Here is a 22,926-nt window from a genome sequence, read left to right on the forward strand (position 1 = left end):
GGGTCGAGAAAGCAAGTGTACAGAGATTACCTTACATTTATGATAAAGTGTCAATCTCTGATTCCTTAACTCACTGACAATAATCAAGGCTGGTGTTATCTATTAAGACATTGCTACTAATTTCTGAAAAGTAAAGTGATCATTTGATCACAATAAAGTTCGCCATTTTCTACCCCTTATGCACTGCTTTTTAAGAAAGATGCAATTAGTATTATTATCCCTTTCTTTTTAAGTGAAAGGGATGCATTTCATCTGGTACAATTATCCCATAGACATCTCATTTGCAAACAAAATGTCCAAGTCAATACGATTAAAAATAGAGTTTATCCTCTATCTATTGCGAATAGTTGGCTGATACAAAATCAACATTTCCTGGTCATAGTACTTGCACACAATCAATATATAATTGGATCTAAACACAGTTTTACTCTCTCCCAGCTGATCAATCTTCATTTCCACTTATTCAATTGTTATGTCTAATGTTCTGAGTGTGGTTTTCAGATCTCCATTTCAGCTATCATTAACTTCTCTGCTTCTTTTTCCCCTCCCTGTATCTGTACGAGAGAATTACTAAAGAATAGAATATCCTTTATTGTCACATGCACGCGAATGAGTGCAGTCAAAAGTTTGTAATGTCACTGCTTTGGTTCCATTTTAGGTACAGGGTACCTAGGTACAGATACTTTAAGTGTTTGTCACAGAATTGAAAAAGAGTAAAATAAAAATGTTTAGCATAGGAGTACAAAGTTTTAAAGAGTACTTGACTTACTGAAAGTTCAGAATAAGAATAAGTAGTATCTTTAAAAAGTACTCAAATTATCATCCTTTTCACTAAGACTGTGCTCAGCAAGTTACAGCACAGGAGATAGGTGGCAGGCCAGAGCCCGGAGTGGGATGCAGTTTAAGCTTGGTTCAGCCTGGGAGCTGGGTCCGGGCACTCACCTCCAGGACCCTTCTCCTGGGCACAGCTCCCAGGCTGAGCCAAGCTTAAACTGCATCCCACTCCGGGCTCCGGCCTGCCACCTATCTCCTGTGCTGGACTGGATTTGGACTAGTCTCCATTCTCCATTCCTTCCAGGTAAGTTGAAGCAGTTAAAAGTTGAGGGGGGCGTGGTGTGGAGAGAAACTGGTTCACATGTCTGTATGGGATGCTTTATTCAAATTTCTTATACTGTGGCTTCTCTGTCTGAACTGACACTACCATGAGCTGGTGCTGCTGCCATTTTATGCCAACACCAAAAGATTTCATTTCAATGTGAAGGCTGGCATTAAATATTAAATTGAGAAATCCTCATGAAAAGGCATGGAGAATGACAACATCAAAACTGAAAAGTGTAAGGTAAAACACCAAGAAATCCAGGAGCAGTGACAGGAAATGCTTAACATTTCTTTAAAATTCTTTAAGATTCTGAAAATTGTAACTGGATCGGAAAACTGATGATGCTCCATGACTTTGTAACCATGCAGCACAATATGCTGGTGTAAGAGACAGCAATACATTACAGCAAAAAAAAAAAATTCCAAGCTTCAATTTTGTGTTTGCTGAAATGATATCATCTTTAGAATTGAAAGATAAACACTCATCTTTATACCATTTAAAGTTATTATGCCCAAATGCTATTCCAATTTATACATGTTCTTACAAAGCAGTTCTGTTTCAGCAATTTTCTCAAATTTCAAGCAAATTAAATCTTCCCAAAACAGAGGTGTCTTTCAATTGTGCAGTCACCCAGCTGTTACACTTGGCTTTGTTAAATGCATCTGGCTGCACAAAGTTCACTTCAGATGCTATTTAACTTGTCAGAATGGATTAGACATGTCACCAGATGATCCAATGCCACTCTCACTGGTGTCATGAGGAACATGCCTCTGCATCTGCACCACAAACAAAGCAAATATGTTGCTCGCGCTCCACTAGTTCAGTTCCAAGTATTGCAGAGGTACAAATGGAAGAGACTGAAATTATAAAACAAACACACAAAACAATCCAAGTGGCAAGAGTCACACTATCCTCAGGCTCCCAGGTAACTGCAAATGAACACACGATGAAGCATATTTTACAGGTATGGGATTTTCAATAAGCAGACACTTTCAGAATGTGAATCCTGTGAAGACACAAGATTAATTTCATCTGAACACATCCTACAGCTTTGGTTACTCAATTAAGCGCTCACTAAATTCTTTTTGGAAACCATAAGAAAAAGAACAGATTACATTTCTATAAATGAAGTGAACCATTGGTGAAAAAGAGAGAATTAAAAATCATTACAGTTTATTAGTAAAAACCTATATGATGTTTATATACACAGAAATAGCTGCTGTCATTTGTAGACATTTATTCTGCAACTTACCTTAATGGTGACATTTCCTTTTGTTAGTTTTCTCATGTTGAAACCCACAGTTGGAATCATATCTTCAGTGAACTGGCCAGACTACACAAAAAAAGAGGGAATATCAGTCTCAATATTCATACTTATGTGAAGGTAAGACTACTAGTACATATCTAGTAAAACATTTTAGAAAAAGAAGGATGAATATTTGTGCTGTCTTCAGCTACATTCTTCAAAAAGAAATCAAAGGCTCTTTTTGTACATAACCACAGTATTAATGCTAGGAAACGCAATATCTCCCCTCTCAGGCATTCTAATGCCAGCATCAAGCGTAAACCGGTCAGATGATCTGAAAAAGACACGAGTGGTTATTTTACTGAAGCATAACTAAAACCATTTGTACACAAACATACATTTGAGAAAGGCAACAGACGCAAAAGAGTCAGCTGAAAGAACTTTGTTCAAGGGATTATTCAAGTTAGGGGAAGCGATGGCCTAGTGGGGTTATCAGTGGACCACTAATCCAGAGATCCAGATAACGTTGAGGACCCAGGTTCAAATCCCACCACAACAGATAGTAGAATTTGAATTAAACAAAAAAATATATATAATTAGGGGTCTAATGAGGACTATGAATCCATTGCTGATCGTCAGAAAAACCCACCTGGTTCACTAATGTCCTTTAGGGAAGGAAACTGCCATCCTCATCTTGTCTGGCCGACATGCGACTCCAGACCCACAGTACTGTGGTTGACGCTTAACTGCCCTCAGGGCAATTAGGGATGGGCAGTAAATGCTGGCCTAGCCAGCGATGCCCACACCCCATGAATGAATAAATATAAGATGGTAGAATTGGACTTGAATAAAAATCTGGGATTAAGAGTCTGATAACGATCATGAAACCATTGTTGATTGTTGGAAAAAGCCCATCTGTCCTTTAGGGAAGGAAACTGTGATCCTTGTCACATGACTCCAGAACCACAGCAATTTTGTTGACTCTTGGGCAATTAGGAATGTTCAATAAGTGTTGGGCTAGCCAGCGACACCCTCATCCATGAAAAAGCAATCACTTCGAAATGAGTAAGGAGCAAAACTGGATCAGTGCTGAGAGGAAAATTAGATCAACATTTTGTGGGAAAAGAAAAATATTAAACACTATGATAGCAAAGCAGGGCTGGATTAAGTTAAACCATTCTAATGTGGTGCAAGCAGCCATACAGCAGTGATAAGCCAAATGGACTCCCAAGTAATGCTGACATTTGAAGGATTCCAAGGAAACAAGCACTAGCTTTCCTGTACAAGGTATCTTCAGCAGCAAAGAATTTATGGTAATTATTTCCAGTGAAAATAAGGCCACAATTTATTACCAAGACAAATAGGTGTTTCAGCAGCCCAAAAACAGAATAGGCAGACACACACACACACACACACACACCCCTTTTCCTACGGACCTCAGTGCAAAGGCTAGCACTGAGTAAGTTTAGGGTAAATAATGGGGTGGGGCATGGGTGTGGGTGGATTCATGCAAGGCTTGTTTGTTTTAAAAACAGTTAGTGCTAATGGTCTGGAACTCGCTGCCGAAGATTACAAGCTACGGCAATCAGCATGTTTCAATAGCAAATTGAATGGACACTTGAAGGAAATTAACTCACAGGGCTACAGGGACAGAGTGAGGGAGTGCAACTAATGGAATTGCTGTACAGAGAGCTGGCACAAACCCAATGGGATGAACAGCTTCCTTTCATGACACAAGTGATTCAATGGGTTAAAGATTTTCCTAAAATTGAGGCCAAAATGTGAGTTTATGAAGTGTTCCCCTCCACAAAAGTCCAGGCAACGTTTCTCATGTAATTTTACACTGCTCACCTCATTAAGCAAGCACCATAGGGCTGTCACATGGCCTCTTGCACTCAGCAGCCGAACAGAAGAACTGCTTGCCAGAATAAGGATGGCTCCCATATGCCAGCAACTTCCAACATTCACATCACTGGTGGCAATGTTTAAACTCCAGCTGAGCACCACTTCAAACACTGAGCCAGGAACTGCTCTTCACTGTTCGTACCTCAGAAATTGTGAAGAGGATGTTTTACAGAGGCAAATTGGAATCTTGCTTCGCAGATGGGGGCCTGGCGGTCCTATTGGGGAGGAGCATTATCCTTTCTCCTGAAAACCATGCTGCCCGACCCTGCCAGCCTGCTGTGAAGTTGCCATCCAGGCCTGTGCGGTTTCCACCGAGAGTAGGAAGGTGCAGTTGGTGCCATCATCTTCTCTCTGCTGATTCACACTCACTCAAAATCAGCCACTGCACCCACCTCCCATTGAGACTAATGGTCTGCAGCTCTCAATTGCATGCTGCACCTTCCCTCAATGGCTCGCACCCACTGCATTCCCCAGACTACTTATCCTTCCTACCCTCTGCACTTTCTGCTAATGCACCAATCTTTCCTCCATGTAGCAACTATTTCTAAATCAATCAATCCCTCCGTCTCACTGCAGGAGAAATTAGCCCACTCTAAAAAGGTGTGGGGGTCTGGTTGGCATTATCTTTTTCTCACCCATTATGAGGTAAGGATCTTTAAATTATTGGGAGGGTTAAGCCTGATCATGCAGGGATTTCCAATTTCCAGCAACCTAGTCAGCTTCATAGTGTTCCACTGTGCTACTGTCCCATTACCACCACTGTGGATGCTCTTAAACTCAAAACTTCCACCCCCAATTGTGCAACTCATCCCCTTTCTGGTTTTGTCCAGGCACCTGTGGCAACCAAGTAGTATCTTGTGGGAGGACAATACCTCTGTTCATCAGCTCCTCCACTACCTCACACGAAGAAGTCACAGCTCTCTCAGTAGCAAGCAACAGCAAGGCTCTCTCCTGAACCTGCCACCAGCTCAGATGCTGTCATCTTAGTGGGTACTTGAGCTCAATGAGACTTGCAGACACATTCTGGCAAGTATATCAATGCCACATCTCCACAGCTGGCCAAGGAAGTTGTGACCCAGGCCACTGACTCTCAGAGGATTGTTGAAAGCCAGACATCCTCTCAGACCTAGGCAGAAGAGGACCCCATGGTGTTGTCCATTTGTACGTTTTGTAAAAATGCAACAGTTGCTGGAACAGCAAGTAGGTTTGACAGAGCCACTTGGTAAACTGGATTAAGGGATGGATGAGTTCATCAGCATTGTGCTGGCTCTGGTGTGTGCGCGCGCATGGTCTGGCAGTCTCCATGGACAAATTTCCAGTCATCATGGGAGAGCCAGGTCCAATAGAATGCATATCGGGTGTGGGAGATGCTCTCAGATTTGCAATCCATCAGCAAGACATCAGGCGGATGAGGGACCCTAACCTCACTCTAGGTGCCCCTTTCTCTCAAGGGACAGGGTAGGGCCTGTACGTACCCAAGAGGAGGAAACACACACACACAGCACTCTAGAGATGCCTGGCCCTTGCTCCTCCAGGGTCACACAGTTTGTCAAATGGAAATGACATTTGGGTCAGAAGATTGTGGACTCCTGAACTTGCTCTGCATCCCAAGTAGACTCACAGCTGTGACCTCTGCATTAGGAAGCTGTCAGGCCATCACTGGAGGTTGACCCCTGACTGAACTCTACACAGCCTGACAGATTTGGCCTGCAAGGTAGAAGGTGACCCACTCCCTGGACTGTAATGGTACAAGTCCCCAGTCCTGATCATGCCAAGTGGCTGACTGGCCTTGGGCCAACCTGGTGCACTGAGATCAGATGCTGCCCTTCAATAACTGTGACAACACCCCCTCATTCACTATTGTCCCCTGTGACTGGAATCAGGACTACCTCTCTTTAAACTTTCAAACATGGACATTTGTTTGAAAGTGTGCTGCTACAGGTTGGAGGTATGATACTGACATGACACGACAGTGCCAAACAACATATCAACCCTCTTCGACTAATCAATGTTGGTAAACATGGCTATCAGCCTGGCTTTCTGTCTGCACCAAAAAGGCAAGACAGGACAGAACTTTCATTTCTAAACAAAGCAGCAATGTGCAAAAAGGCAAAAGGGAGAGATGTGCGAGTCTCCAAGCAAGCACTAAGAAAGTATGCGAAGAGCCCGGAGATACACCCTATTCCAATACATGAGATGGCCTGTCCCAGAGTGCAATGTGACCTGGCAATAAGATTGCCATGTAAGGTGTCAATGAGCTCCAAATACACAACAGCTGACTTGTACTAAGCGTGTCCAAGATGTACTATGCTGATGTGGTAAAGCTTGTCCTTTGCCAATGCAACCCCTGCAAATGGTACTGATAACATGAAATGTGGGCAGAGCAATTGGATTTGCCTCTTTGGGGAAATGGAAATTAAGGGTGGGAGGTTTTCTCTCCCAGTTAGAATTCAATGAGCTACTGCCCACTCCGTCCCACTGAAAAGAGCAGACGTGAAGACGGGCTGAGGGGAGAAATCTGGCATCATTTTGATACAAAGCAGGGCCTCGCAATCAGTGTGGGATGGGAGAACAGAGGGAGTGGGCGTGTTCTGAAGCCTCAGACTCAAACAGCATCCAACTGAGAGGATTGAAATGTAACACAACAAGGAGATTCAAGTAAGATTAGACTTGTTTTGAAATTAAAATAAGCCCAAAGCATTTTTAAACATAAAAAAGTCCAGGTGTGGAAAATAAAACCAAGTCATTGTGTTGGAAAAAGGTGCTGAAGAGTCCAACTTTTCATTCAATACTCAGTAGTTAGAACATGCATTATTTTGAGGGGGTAAGATAGTATCAAAAGGGAGTACATGATAAATGCCATTGTGGAATGGGTATTGTGGATATGTTGGACACTGATCACAATGGAGTTTCCAAAAATCTTTCACATCCTGTCACAGCCGGAAATCAGTAACATATGAATAGATGAACAAGGAGCAACAGGAGGTCACTCAGCCCTCAGAGCCTGCTCTGGGATTCAATAAGGTCATGCCTGATCCGATTTTAACCTGAACTCTACATCTCTGCATACCCCCCGATAATCATACACCTTTGGTAATCAAGAATTTACCCACCTCGACCTTAAAAAGACTTTGCACCCACAGCTTTTTGGAGGAAGGGAATTCTAAACCCCTCAGGTAGTTCCAACAACCAACTCAGTTGTGTATGGGGTCAAATTTTGTCTGACCCAGTACAACAGGTTGCAAATGGCTATTTTCAAACACTGAAGATATTGGCTCTATTTTGCTCCACAAGTGAGTAAAGCATAAAAATATTTAATTGTATAATTTTTTCTAAACAGAAATATTATTTTTATAACACAGGAAGAAAGCCTCCAATAAAATGTTTAAAAGCCTTAGTAAGTATTAAAAAGGTTTAGGCATATTGCCGGACTCCTCTTTGCCTCACACCGGACTAAAACAGAAGAACATAAGAGTCAGGAACCAGAGGAGGCCATTCGGCCCTTCAAGCCTACTCCACCATTCAATAAGATTATGGCTGATCTTTTCGTGGCCTACTCTTCAAAAAAAAAAAAAAAATGGACTCATCCATTAGCTTTAAAAACACTTACTGAGGAAGCCTCAACTACTCCAGTGGGCAGGGAATTCCATGGATTCACAAGTCACTAGGTCAAGAGGATCCTTCTCAAATTTGGTCCCAAATCTGCTCCCCCTAATTGAGGCTATGCTCACTCATCCTAGTTTCACCCACCAGTGGAAACATCCTCTCGACTTCTATCTTACCTATTTCCTTCAAAATTTATCCGCTTCTATAAAAGCTTTCTCCACATTCTTCCAAATTCCAATGAATATAATCCCAGTCTACTCAGCCTCTCCTCATCAGCTGACCCCCTCAACTCCGGAATCAATCTAGTGAACCTCTTCAGCACCCCCTCTAGTGCCAGTACATCCTTTCTCAAAACTGCACACAGTACTGCAGGTGTGGCCTCACCAGCACCATATACAACTGCAGCATAACCTCTCCGCTTTTAACCTCAATCCCTATAGCAATGAAGGACAAAATTCCATTTGCATTCTTAATTATCTGTTGCACCTGCAGACCAACCTTCTGTGATTCGTGCGCAAGGACACCCAGGTCCCTCTGCACAGCAGCATGCTGCAATTTTTTTTAACCATTCGAATAATAGTCATTTATATGGTTATTCCTACCAAACTGGATGGCTTCACATTTATTAACATTGTACTTATCTGCCAAACCTTTGCCCACTCGCTTAAACTATGTCCTTCTCCAAAGTTTCACAGTCCTCTGCATACTTTGCTTCACCACTCACCCTAGTGTCATCCACAAACTTTGACACACTACAATTGAAGCAGAGAAGTAAGTATTATTTTACACAAGACCTGTAAACCCAAGGATAAAACAGATTCATTTGAAGGAAGAATCATTGGACTCAAAACAATTTTTGTTTCCCTCTCTACAGACACTGCCAGACCGGAGTTTCCCCATCACTTAGTTTTGTTTTCAGATGCCCGTTTTGCTTTGGTTTAATTTTTAAAGAAAGCACCGATTTTACAGTCTCAAAAATATTACAAATTTGCTTCTAAATACATTTTTTCTAATATTAATTCACTACTGCCTTGGCCAGTAATTATTATCCATACCTAAAATTGACCAGAGGGCAGTTAAGACAACTACATTGCTGTGGATTTGGAGTAACTTTAGGCCAGATCAGGTAAGGTGGTACATTTCTGTCCCAACAGGGGATTAGTGAACAAGATGGGATTTTCCAACAATCAATAGTTAGTTGCTATTAGGCCAGTTCTCCATTCAAGATTGCAATGAATTCATGTTTCACCATCTGCAATGATGGGATTGGAAACCCATGCCCCCAGAACAAGGACCTTGACGTCCAACGTTATCAGTATGGCACCCCTTTCTACATGCTGCAACAAGGGCATGTGAATCACTCTTCCTGGTTTCCAGCTTTAGTAAACCAAGCTACTTTATGTCATATAGCTGGGCACTCCCATTTAAGTATGCCACCAAACCAAAAAGAAGATCAGAAGAACCTGATTTTCAAGCATGTTGTATACGAATACTAGTACAACTGATTTAAATCAGCCTTAGATTAGAAAGAAGGGGAATATATCATCTGATTACTCATCAGTGACTTGTTTTTAAGGAAAGGATTCATATTGCTATAGAATACCCATCTTGATGGTAATCACCCTTTACTACTCAGTATCAAGGCACAAATAGAGAAGCCATGACAGCATGTTTTCCAACATGGAGTTCAATATCCTTAAGAGAAGAGAAGAGAGATAACAAAGAAGAATGAAGAAAATATTTGATAAGTTCTCTGAGAAGTACTCCTAAAATGGAAGCAAAAATTGATGGCTACCGATTTCAGTGACATATGCAGGGGTAAGCAAATGTGATTAAATATGAATGGAGAGCTTCCCTAGCTATGCTTCCCCCAGAAATACATTGCATTCTAAATATTCAATCATAATTTAAACAGACAATTAGTGGGCAAGTGGAATATCCAATTTTCTGAGAAGATGAAACTGAATAGTAAATCAAAAAGTGATCTGTAGAAAATGATAGAATGCAGACTAATATGAATTCAAGCAATTAGATAAAATGCATGGCAGACTGCAATTCCAGGTGATGGAAGAGATAATGCATACAGGTGCAAACCACAGCAGATCACGAGCATGTCAGTTAAAAGATAGTGGACAAATATATCTGGATATAATATTAAATACTAATACCTTTGAGACTGGATGATTGATAGGTTGTACAAATCTTTATATTTAAAAAGATTTTAAAGCAATATTGAAGCCTTGTTTTGAGTATTGAGAGCATCTTTGGGTCACTGATTCCTACTCACTGGTAGATTACATTGTTAAATGATGTCTGTTCACCCTTTCGTTTCGTATAATTGAAGGGTTACAAGTATAAGTCAAGCTCTTTAATAAACCATAACATGTTAGAATGCACCAGCTTTGAACTGTGCTTGTTTCTCACTACATCCATCAGTATAGATATTTACCAACAAATATGGTCTTATATTCCCCTAACTGCCCGAAGAAATCACTAATTACTTTTGTGTGGTGTAGTTATACTTCTGTTTGAAGCTCCCCATGATATTCTGATTTATTTTAGTCTGAGATGTAACTAAAAAGGTGGGCAGGCAGCTGGTGATTTTGTCACAGATGATAAAAGTCACAGATTTGAACATTCCACTGGATTTATTTTGTGGAATCTCTTCTGTCAGATTGCAGGTAAGGTTCCATTGGGGTGGTTAGTTCAAAGGGGGAATCCCTTCCTCATGAAGGCCTTCCTCCCAGACCAAATAAATTTATGTTTTAAGGGAATCAATTTAATCAGGGTTTCTTGAGATAATATTTAAAAAGTGCATTTATTAACTACTAAGCACAAAAAGAAATAATAATGCACACAGATTAAAAAGGAATTCCAAAGACAAAAAAAAGTTAAAAGATCTACAAGTCAGTCACTCTGGGTGATTTATGAAGTATTAGTGAAACATTAATAGTTGAACATTTAATAATGGGATTCTTGGCTTTGCAATTAGTTCTCTTTTGTCAATGGCTGTCTTCTAGCACTTCAAGTAATAGTATCCTTTTACCTGCAATGCAGGGATGATTAGTGGGCAATTCTTCTGACAGTGACTTTCACAGCATACCAATGCTAAAACAGGAGCCTCAGTTCAAATAGCACATCTTCTCCAACTCGCAGACAAAGAACAGGGCTACTATTAGTTTAAAGCTTTTATTTTGTACATTCACGAAAGAAAGTTCACAAAAAAAAATGTCACAAACAGGAGTTTGCCAAATAGGAATTAATTTATATCGACAGTCTTTTCCTGCCTTTAAAGAAAAACACTTTCTGTACTTAAAGGTTTAAAATGTCTATGTTACTTCAGGGTTCTGTTCCACCATCATGACAGTCTGACACATTGCTACAGTAAAGAATGCTGATGGCGGTAATGATGAATAGGATACCAATTGATTGGGCTGCTTAATTCTTGATGGCATCAAGTTTCTTGAGTATTATTCAAGTTGCACTCATCCAGGTAAGTAGCTAATATTTCATTACAATCCTGACTTGTGCCTTTTACGTAGTGGACAGGCTTTGGGGACTCAGGCGTTAAGTTAATCACTACAGGATTCCTAGCTTCTGGCCTGCTTTTCTAGCCATATTATTTATGGCTGGTTCAGTTAGGTTTCATCTCAAATGGTAACCCAACAATATTGATAGTGAAGGAGTCAACAATATTGAATTTCAGATTTGTTCTTGCTGGAGATGTTAGTTACTTGGCACTTTTGGCACAAACAAACATTATTGTGACTGATCAACTCCAGTCTTGCTTGAAATGGATAATGTCTGTTGCATTATTGGAAGATGGCAAATAACACTGTACACTGGAATGATCGAACATCCCAGCGTCTGACCATATCTTGGAGAGAAGGTCATTGATGAAACAAGAGAATTTGGTTGGACTTGTGAAACGACTGAGGAATTACTGCACTGAGCCTCAGGATGTCCTGATCACCTCCCAACAACCACATCTTCCTTGGTGTGAGGTACAGCTAGCCAGTGAAGAATCCTCTCCTGATCCTTACTGTGTTTTGTGTCTCTTCCAAAGATGTCAACAGAAACATATTCAGAAGCCACTGGATATGCCAGTTTTCCTGAGGTGAAGGTTACACTGGTCCATAAAGAAAACAAGTTTTGCCTTGATAGTAAGACTGAAGGTTGCAAGGAAAGGCCCTTTTCTTTATATCCTATGGCAAAAGTGGAATGTTGATTAACAAATTAATGCTAATTAACTAACACTACATTCATAAGGATACATTTAGAGACAGGTACAGGAGCCCCTCAAGACCATTCAGTGAGACCGTGAGTAATCTGTGGCCCAAATGAACTGGCTTCACATACCGTTGATCACAGGTCCATCCCAAGTTGCTCAACTGGCTGAATGTTAATATTAGCTTAAAATAAATTACAAGAGGGCTTTTGTGGCACAGTGTCAGTGACCTTATCTGAGCCAGGAGGCCCAGGCAAAACTCCGTGGCATATCATATCTCAGAACAGGTTTATTAACAATATCTAAAGTAATTATAGCAAGAGTGGAAACAGATCAGTCAGTGGTCCATAAGACCATAAGACATAGGAGTGGAAGTAAGGCCATTCGGCCCATCGAGTCCACTCCGCCATTCAATCATGGCTGATGCGCATTTCAGCTCCACTTACCAGCGTTCTCCCCGTAGCCCTTAATTCCTCGAGACAACAAGAATCTATCAATCTCGGCCTTGAAGACATTTAGCGTCCCGGCTTCCACTGCACTCCGTGGCAATGAATTCCACAGGCCCACCACTCTCTGGCTGAAGAAATGTCTCCACATTTCTGTTCTGAAATGACCACCTCTAATTCTAAGGCTGTGTCCACAGGTCCTAGTCTCCTCGTCTAACAGACAACATTGCATTCGCTTTCTTAATCATGGACTCAACCTGCATGTTTACCTTTAGAGAATCCTCGACTAGCATTCCCAGATCCCTTTGTGCTTTGGCTTTATTAATTTTCTCACCATTTAGAAAGTAGTCTGTGCTTTTATTCTTTTTGCCAAAGTGCAAGACCTCGCACTTGCTCACGTTAAATTCCATCAGCCATTTCCTGGCCCACTCTCCCAACCTGTCTAGATCCTTCTGTAGCCTCCCCACTTCCTCAGTACTACCTGCCTGTCCATCTAACTTCGTATCATCGGCAAACTTCGCTAGAATGCCCCCGGTTCCCTCATCCAAATCGTTAATATATAATGCGAACAGCTGTGGCCCCAGCACCGAACCCTGCGGGACACCTCTCGTCACCGGCTGCCATTCTGAAAAAGAATCTTTTATCCCAACTCTCTGCCTTCTGTTAGACAGCCAATCCTCAATCCATCCCAGCAGCTCACCTCGAACACCATGGGCCCTCACCTTGCTCAGCAGCCTCCCGTGTGGCACCTTATCAAAAGCCTTTTGAAAGTCTAGATAGACCACATCCACTGGGTTTCCCTGGTCTAACCTACTTGTTACCTCTTCAAAAAATTCCAACAGGTTTGTCAGGCATGACCTCCCTTTACTAAATCCATGTTGACTTGTTCTAATCAGACTCTGCTCTTCCAAGAATTTAGAAACCTCATCCTTAATGATGGATTCTAGAATTTTACCAACAACCGAGGTTAAGCTGATTGGCCTATAATTTTCCATCTTTTGCCTTGATCCTTTCTTGAACAAGGGGGTTACAACAGCCATCTTCCAATCAACCGGGACCTTTCCTGACTCCAGTGACTCTTGAAAGATCTCAACCAATGCCTCTACTATTTCCTCAGCCACCTCTCTCAGAACTCTAGGGTGTATCCCATCGGGGCCAGGAGATTTATCAATTTTAAAGGTCACTGCAGGTTCAGTGATTAATGTTGGACATCTATGACTGTAGGTGTCAGTCTCCTAGAGGCAGCCACCTCTCTCAGAACTCTAGGGTGTATCCCATCGGGGCCAGGAGATTTATCAATTTTAAAAGGTCACTGCAGGTTCAGTGATTAATGTTGGACATCTATGACTGTAGGTGTCAGTCTCCTAGAGGATTGGATGATGATTCCCTACACCCCCAGGGGGTCACAGTCAGCAGAAACATTACATTCAAACCTGGAGTTTAAGGGCAGAGAAAGCTTCAAGTCAATGGACTCCAGAACCAACAAAATTGACATTTGGGTGCAAGCTTTTGAGGAAACTCAGGGCAAAATATTTTTCTACTGCAAATATTCAAAATATCCCCAAGTCAAATTTCAGTTCCACACTTATCGATTGCATTTTACATAATGCAGAGTACAAAAAGATTTTAACCTTGGTACTGGGGTACATAGGAGTTGAACTACCTGAGGCACAGTTGGTTGTGATGTACAAAATAGCTACATCTGCTCTCAGCCATACAAGAGTCATTCACTGTGTAAATATAGTCTGTCTATCAAAAGCTTGCTGAACCACACAGTCATTAATCTTCACATTCATGACCGTGGAAATTGCCAAAGATAGAAGAGTCAGTGTGTACACATCACAAGAATTAGACAAAATGGTCCTTTCTGAAGGCATATCCATTGCTGCAAATAGGCAGTGATAGTGGCTCAAAAGCAAAGGGGCTTCCAGGCACAAATTAAAACTTAATACTCGAAAGTAAAGGAAAATCAGGAGTTTGTTTCAGCACAGTAAACAAATGCTCCAAACATAACAGGCTCACACAGAAAAACATGACCTCACGAACAGGGTAGCAGAGCCCTGCCAGGACTCAGGCCTGACAAACGTCCACAATGAAGGAGAAAGATTCAGAAGAAAAATCAAACAAAAAAAAAAAAACACTAGAGCAACTTAAAATAAACAAATGATTACACTGAACTCAAAACACTTTAGGGCTATTTCATAATTTGCACAGTTTGCAATCTCTGCTAATCTACCATTACTATCAAGCCAGAAAATCAACACTGATTCAAAGAAGAGTACTGGAGGGAGCAGGCATATCTAAACTTAGGTGCCATTTGGTAAAAGCCACAACACAGTCCCAATTGTGTGCTAAAGAACATTAACAGTAAATGATAGACAGAGCTAAAATTATTCCACAACAAATAGATCAGATCTAAGTTCAGCAGTCCTATTAATTCAAATTATGAATGATGGTGGACACTAGAGATCAAGAATCCAAATGCTGACATGACAGGGGAGCCCCAGCATAGCTGTGCAAAAGATAAAGAGGAAGCATTAGCAACAGTCTTTGGGTGAAAAGAGCTGAGTGGATGACCCATCTTGGCCTCACTCAGAGGTCCCCAGAATCACTAATGCCAGCCTTCAATCAATTTGATTTATCCCATCAATATCAAGAAATAGTATCCCCTGGATGTTTAAATCCCCAGGCAGTAAAGCCATATAATCAATTCTAGTGATGTGAATTGAAGACTAAGTATTGGCCAGGACACTAGAGAGAACTCTTTGTCTTCAAGCAGCACCATGATATCTCATGTTCACCTGGAGAGAGGATGTTGTCGCTCAGTCGAACACCTCAATCTTAAAGATGGCACTTCAGGCAGTGCAGTGCTGAGAGGGTGTTGCACTGTCATATCAGCTCAGAACACACACAAGATCCTATTTGTGATTTGAACCTCCAACCTTCTGACACAAGTGAAAGTGCTACCACTCAGCCTAACACCCAAAGACTTTTTCTAACTTCTCCACTCTTTAGACTCTCACCGACTTCCAGAGTAAATCAAATCCATCATTGTCGCTGCTTCTTCATTTATACATGGGGAGGCAACATTGAGAGATAGATAATACAGCTGTTACACATCTGTAATCTTTCTCAAAGTAAGGCTTTCATAAATCACCTGAGTTTACAATGATTGGACTAGTAATCCAGTTTAACGCTCTGGGGGGAACACAAGTTCAAATCCCATATCTGCAGCAAATGGAATTCAAATTCAATTCATAAGGAAAAGAAAAACTGGAATATAGAGCTAATGGTGACCATGAAACTACCATCAATTGTTGTAAAAGCCTATCTGGTTCATTAATGTGTTTTAGAGAAGGAAATCCTCATCTAGTCGGGCCTATGGCAACGTAGCTTACTTTTAACAGCACTCGGAAATGGCCAAGCAAGGTATTCAGTTCAAAAACAATGGATAGGCAACAAATGCTGGCCTTGCCAGGTAATGACTTATCCAACCATATTTTATGATGATTTAATCTTTGATCAGGAATTGATGCAAAAGCCAATCTTGTCAAAGTGAACAGATGAGCAGCCAATTGGCCAAGCAGGGAGCAGAAAAGTACTAATTGTCCACTTGTTTTACACATCTGTCAAATTACACTTGACAAAGTTCCATTAACATCAATCAAATGTACCTTAAGTGATGTTAGCTGAAGATGGCCAGTACAGCCAAATCCCCTACTCTGAGATACTGTATATGTATAGTGTCATAAATTGCCAAGCAAGAATACAGAATCCACATTTAGCATCTGATCTAAAAAGGTACCTCAAGCAAAGCAGTACTCTCTCAGTCCTACATTGAAGATTCAGACTAGAGACGACCGTTATGAGTCTCCATGAAACCCCTGGAAGAACAGTAGATCAGCTATTGTGGGAAAAGTAATCAAGAGAAAATCAAAATGACAAAAAAAAAGTGAGCCAGAATTGCAAACTTAATATCAACAAATTAGATCCAAAATAAGCCTTCAAAAAAAAAAGTCAGATAATTCTGCTTGTAAATTTGATGGATGTTTTTCACAAGAAGACATTTCAAGAAAAATTAATAACTTCAAATCAATATTTGGCAATATACTTCAAATAAAAAAGGGAAAAGACAAAGTGCTGATCAGTTTATAAAGCAAGAAAATATGAGACAGAACCCTTTAGCATTGGTAAGCATTTGATCAGGCTATACTTATTATGGATCAGGCCAGACCCACTCAAATATTTTCAGAAGATAGCTCAGATCCTAATTTGTTTTAGTTGTTTTAGGCAGATGCAAGGTAGATATTCCAGGAGCAATGCAGCCGGTCAAACCACTCACTCAGTTTTAAACAAAACAGAATGTATTTACAGACTACCAAATGAATCACAAAGATACATAAGTTACATTATTCTATCTTCTATGAAAACCCAACCGACACTTAATGATGTGTTTACGGGGATGTTGCAGGAAATTGGAACAACATCACTTGGCGGAAAAAGTAAATTCAAACCTAGGTTCTTACAGGAGAGATGTCAGAGAGTGGATCAGCCAGGGATCGTCTGCTGAAGCATGGAACCACTTTTCACTATAGCTGCTTCTCTATCCTCAGCAGTTTCTAACTGCTAAAACTAAACTAAATTTAAAAAAATCCCTGAACTAGGAGAACTGGCTACTTCCCTTTCATTGTACAACTGTTTAAAAAAAAAAAATCTAAAAAGCCTTCCCTGATTGTTGACTTCAGCAGTCGCTGGTTGCCGTGATAGCACCTCTGCCTTTTATAACCCCTTCTGAAGAAAATCAAGGACAACATAACATTGTTAAAGGAGCAGCATTGTCACAATAACATATCATTGCAATAAATTTGGATGGAGTCATATTCACTATTTAGGGCGTATATGATGCACAGAAACAAAAATATGTTGTCAATTTATGACATTTGTTCCTTAGATTTCTTTTACGTGCCATGGTCACTTCTGGGGCCTAGGATGATGCTGATTCCTCCATCTGGCTTTTTACCTTTCCATCATACAATTGAATGATTTGCTTGGCTGTTTCAGAAGGCATTGGTATGGAGTCACATGGCCAGAGCAGATAAATACAATAGAGTTCCTTTTCTCAAGGACCATAAAAAATAGAAACAGGAGTAGGCCATTCAGCCCCTCGAGCTTTCTCCACCATTTAATAGAATGACTGATCCAACATCCCCCACTTTTCTGCCCTTTCCCATAACCCTCATTCCCCCTACTGATCATGAATTTAAAATCGACCTCATCCTTAAATATACACAAGGACTCTGCCCCACAGGTCTCTCTGGAGCTCCAAAGGTTCTCAATCCTCAGAAGAAACTCCTCTTCATCTCAGTATTAAACTGGTATCCCTTTATCCTGAGACTATGCCCTCTGGTCCTCAATTCTGTCATGAGGTGAATGTTGAGATTATGTTTCCCTCGGTCAAGTCCTTTAAGAATCCTGTATGTTTCCACAAGGTGACTTCCCATTCTTCTAAACTCCAGAACAGTATCCCAACCTGTTTAAGCTTTGCTTATAAGACAAACACTCCACTCCAGGGATCATCCCAGTGAACCTTCACTGAACTGCCTCCAGTGAAATATCTTTCCTTAACGAAGGAGACTAAAACTGCTCACAATACTCCAGATGTGGTCTCACCAGTACCTTGTACAGTTGCAGTACAACTTTCTGACTCTTGTACTCCAACCCCCTTGAAATAAGGGCTAACATTCCATTAGCTTTCATGATGACCTTCTGCATCTGGATGCTAGCTTTCTATGTTTCACGTACAAGTATCGCCAAGTCACTTTGTGTTGCAATTTTCTGCAAATTTCTCTACTTAAATAGTACTGTTCTTTTGTCTTGCCTTCTGAAGTGAAGAACTTCATATTGTCCCACATTATACGCCATTTGCCAATTTTTTTACCCTCTTACTTAACAGGACATTCACTTCCTTCAAGATATATATTTTATATATATAGTAAACAGTTGGGGTCCCAATACTGATCCCTGTGGTGCTGGAAAAGCACAGCAGGTCAAGCAGCATCCAAGAAGAGGAGAGTTGACATTTTGGGGTATAAGCCCTTCATCAAGAAGGGCATATGCCCAAAATGTTGACTCTCCTGCTCCTTGGATGCTGCCTGATCTCCTGTGCTTTTCCAGTGCCACACTTTTCAACTAGGACTCTCCAGCATCTGCAGTCCTCACTTTCTCCTGATCCCTGTGGAACCCCACTAGTCACAGGTCACCAGCCCGAGGACAAACCCCTAATCCCCACTCACTGTTTCCTGCCCATTAGCCAATTCTTATGACATGAGAGACATCAACAAGTTTTGTAATCTCCATTACATTAGCTTTTAATTCCAAATTTCACTATTTCCAATAGTGGGCTGCAAACCCACATACCCAGATCATTTACCAGAAACACCAGGTGACAGGCCAAGTGAAATTATCACCACAACAACATCTGCCCCACACAGGTAGAAAGGGATTTGAAAATAAACACGTGGCTTCGAGGAGCCCATGTACATTTGTCGGTGCACGTCACTTGCTTTAATTTAGAAATAGGAGCTGAAGTTTGGATGACCTCACATTTACAAAGGGTGCAAAGTGGGAAGATAGCCATTAAGCATTAGAATAGTTGAATCAAAAAGGTAATAAAAATGTGGATGAGGGTTTCTGCAGAAGATAGCCTGAGGAAAGATTAAGGTGGTCGAAATTAGAGGCACAAGTAAGTGTTTGCGTACAACATGGTTCAAGCTCACAGAGCTCCCAAGGAAAGGCGTGGAGTCAATGACTAGGGAGCCACGTCTGTGTTGGACACCAAATATCCAGAGTTCAGTTAACAGGAAATCCTGTTCATCCAACAGGGGAACATTGGTCTTAAGTATTATTAAGTATGGGGCAGCATGGTGGCTCAGTGGTTAGCACTGCTGCCTCACAGCACTAGGAACCTGGGTTTGATTTCCACCTCAGAAGACTGTGTGGAGTTTGCACATTCTCCCTGTGTCTGCGTGGGTTTCCTCCGGGTCTCTGGTTTCCTCCCACAATTCAAAGATGTGCAGGTCAGGTGAATTGGCCATATTACATTGCCCATAGTGTTAGGTGCATTAGTCAGGGGTAAATATAGTGTAGGGGAATAGGTCTGGGTGGGTTACTCTTCGGAGGGTCTCTGTGGACTTGTTGGGCCAAAAGGGCCTATTTCCATACTGTAGGGAATCAAATCTAATTACTGAAGAGCACCATGTAAATGAGAAGTTGGACAGAAGGGCAGATAGATCCTTGGTGGAGCCTTACATGGAAGGGAAATCAATGTTGATCATTCTCCAGTGAAGACTGAATAATTAGAAATGGAACCAGGTGATGGCAATACCGCACAGTTGGATGACACAGACAAGACATTGGAAGAGAATGGTGTGTGGTTAACTATGTAAAAAGGCAGCACACAATGAGAAGGAACAGATTTACCATGGTCACAGTCATACGCATATGGAATAATGACCAGATGGTTATCTTTCTTTTAGCTGCTGAGTCAGCATCTCCACAAGAGGCAGGTGAAAAAGCAAAGGACTGGCCGATGGAAAAAGATAGAATGTGCTATTGTGATTTTGAAATAAATCCTGGAAACATTTGGAGATCAGGTTGCAACCAAAAGCAAAGATAATAGGAAGAATGCTTTAGGCCTTCTGACTTGTTTTTACAACCAGACTGAGAGGTGACAAATTTATTGCATTGTTTTTATTGAAACTTTAAAAACAGTCACCAGCAGGACTTTATATTTTAAAATATATGCTCTTTTTAAAATACAGAAGGTATGCCAAAATGAAAAGAAGTTTTGCATCTACAGGCAAATATGGATTTGGGAGCAGTTTCCGAACACCATATTCTGAGTTTTACAGTATTGCAATAACTATTCTGTCCAATGACAATCTATACTTAACACAGGTGAGCTTTCTCATAACCTGCTTGGCAAATAACAATGAATTACATCAAGTAATTTGCTCCAAAATGGATTTTAAAATTTTCCATTGCGGCATGAAGAACGTTATTCATTCCCTCCCTGACATCCAGCTGGAATTCTATAAAGAATATCAGAAATCTCCAAGTTTCTGAGGAAGCAGAGGATTTTTTTTGCTGTTAAGCTTATTGTTCTTCCCATAACTTATGAAACATTAAATTACTGAACAGCCAGAGCACAGACTTTTAAATATTGAAAGAGGACAAGAAGCAAATATTAACTTCTCAAAAGTATCACCCCCAAATTTCCAAGTGAAAATTATTGGCAATGTTACTAATCAGTTATACATATGAATGATTGACAGGATTTGTTTATATTTCCCGGGAAGAGCTTGTGTAATATCAGGTGACTCATCAATTGAACCACACATGACAGCATAATGTGCATGTGTGTACACACAAACAAAATGATGCTCATCACATTAGCGATGGGTGGGGTACACAGCAAGGAAATGTACATCTACATCCACTAAAAGCCGTAACATTTTGGCACGGGAATAAATAGCAAAAGCACTACACTATGCAATCATGGAGTGGAAATGATAAGATTGTTTCCAGGACAGATTTAGTAGGAACATATATAATTGAGGGGAGCTGGGCTGTTCTTCTTCACTGACGCCTGAGCAAGGTAGTAAACCCTGGAAGGCCGCACAGAACAGAAACCAGTCCAGTGCTTGCTTCCCATCCAGAAAAGCGCCAGCTCTCTGTAAGCTTTCCGTTTGAACACGAAGTGGTTTCAATGGTAAAGGGTAGAGGGGGAGGTGAAAAGAGAGAGAGAGAGAGGCTGTGCCCTAGAGTCAGGGCCTCCTTCCCCTCCTGGTGGTCAAAGGTGACTGACAAGTGATGAGTAATGATAACAATAATAATTAACAAACACACAATGAAACAGTTAGACACTGCTTCACGATTAAGTAGATTGACTATTACCGCGATCACATTCACAAACGTCGTCTTGCCCGAGTACTGCAGCCCGACCAGGGTCAGCTCCATCTCCTCCTTCCAGAACAGGGACTTAAACCAGTCCAGCAACTTATTAATCAGCACCAGCATGCTCATCTTCCCTGGTTCCAGCTCTCCACTTTCTGCTGCTCTCCCAATTCAGCTTCAGCTTGCCTTATGCCTGCAGCTCCGCAGCCAGTGATCATATGACAGCTGAGCAAGAGAGAAGCGTAACATCAGCTGCGCCCAGTTAAAGGGAGGAGAATGTGTCCAAGTGTCAACCGCTTTAGGCACACTCCAGGAGACAAATAAATGGAGAAAGAGACTCTAAACATCTGAAAGCAGGTGCATATATTTTTTATTAAAATCATGAAACAATGGAAAATGTAATCCATGTATTTCTTTTAAAACGAAGGATTTTAAAATTAATTTATTTGTAAATGATTTAACTGTCAACCTCAGCAGGAAGGTTGTACTATTCAAGAGCTTGAGCACGTAGCTTAGCTTGGCATTCCAACTGCAGATCAGAGGAAGTGCTGCACTGTCAGAGATGCTACCTTCTTGGGAGGTGCTAAACCAAGGTGCAGTCTGCTCCCTCAGCTCAATCACAGATTCCACTAACATCAGATTTTAAAAAGCATAGGACTTCTCCCCTATGTACTGGCCATTATTTATCATTCAAACAACATCGAAAACAGATTGATTTGCCTCATCGCTGACTATGGGGCATCAATGTGTGTGCATTGCATGCCATCTATCCTATGTTGTAATGTCTACCTAATTAAGTATCTAATTAGCTGTACTTGCTTCAGATGTTGTGGAATAATTCAGAAGGGGAAGCCAGTCAACCAATCCGGGGGCAGCACAGTGGCTCAGTGGTTAGCATAGCTGCCTCACAGCAATAGGGTCCCGGGTTCGATTCCAGCCTCGGGTGACTGTGTGAAGTTTCACATTCTCCCCGTGTCTGCGTGGGTTTCCTCCGGGTGCTCTGGTTTCCTCCCACAGTCCAAAGATGTGCAGGTCTGGTGAATTGGCCATGCTAAATTTCCCATAGTGCTAGGTGCATTAGTCAGAGGGAAATGGGTCTTGGTGGGTTACTCTTCAGAGGGCTGGTGTGGATTAGTTGGGCCGAAGGGCCTGTTTCCACACTGTAGGGAATCTAATCTAAAAAAAATTGAATCCTATTTGCACTGGCCTTTTCAAAGACCAATCCAGGTGATTGAACTTTGTAATTAGGGTCTGAAAGGGTTAATTCTGAGGAGTGCCATAAACACTACCCACTATGATGGTTTCAAACAGATTTGTGGGCAGATATAGTTTAAAAGGATAAAGGAGTTGAACCTAATGTCGGGTCCTCCACAAATTCTCTGGAACAATGACTATCTTTGTCGATGTATTCTGTACCTGAAGATTGCTGTGAAAACTTCAA

The 22,926-nt window shown here is 41.2% G+C and overlaps 1 protein-coding gene across 2 annotated transcripts in view; it reads right to left on the minus strand.

The window, feature by feature from the left end:
• LOC122559532 (ADP-ribosylation factor-like protein 8B-A) overlaps positions 1–21,853 on the minus strand; it is a 93,793-nt gene extending 71,940 nt beyond the window's left edge. Inside the window, exons 1-2 of one of the 2 annotated variants that reach the window (XM_043709139.1) lie at positions 21,486–21,837; positions 2,352–2,432 (exon numbers count right to left, since the gene is read on the minus strand). In XM_043709139.1, coding sequence (XP_043565074.1) covers positions 2,352–2,432; positions 21,486–21,614 — 210 coding nt within the window. In that variant the 5' untranslated portion in view covers positions 21,615–21,837. Of the gene's footprint in view, positions 1–2,351; positions 2,433–21,485 lie in introns of both variants that reach the window. The other variant, XM_043709140.1, reaches the window with a different exon arrangement.
• Between the last annotated feature and the right edge of the window lie 1,073 nt (positions 21,854–22,926).

Source organism: Chiloscyllium plagiosum, chromosome 19 (genome assembly GCF_004010195.1).
Source record: "Chiloscyllium plagiosum isolate BGI_BamShark_2017 chromosome 19, ASM401019v2, whole genome shotgun sequence".
Lineage (NCBI taxonomy): Eukaryota > Metazoa > Chordata > Chondrichthyes > Orectolobiformes > Hemiscylliidae > Chiloscyllium > Chiloscyllium plagiosum.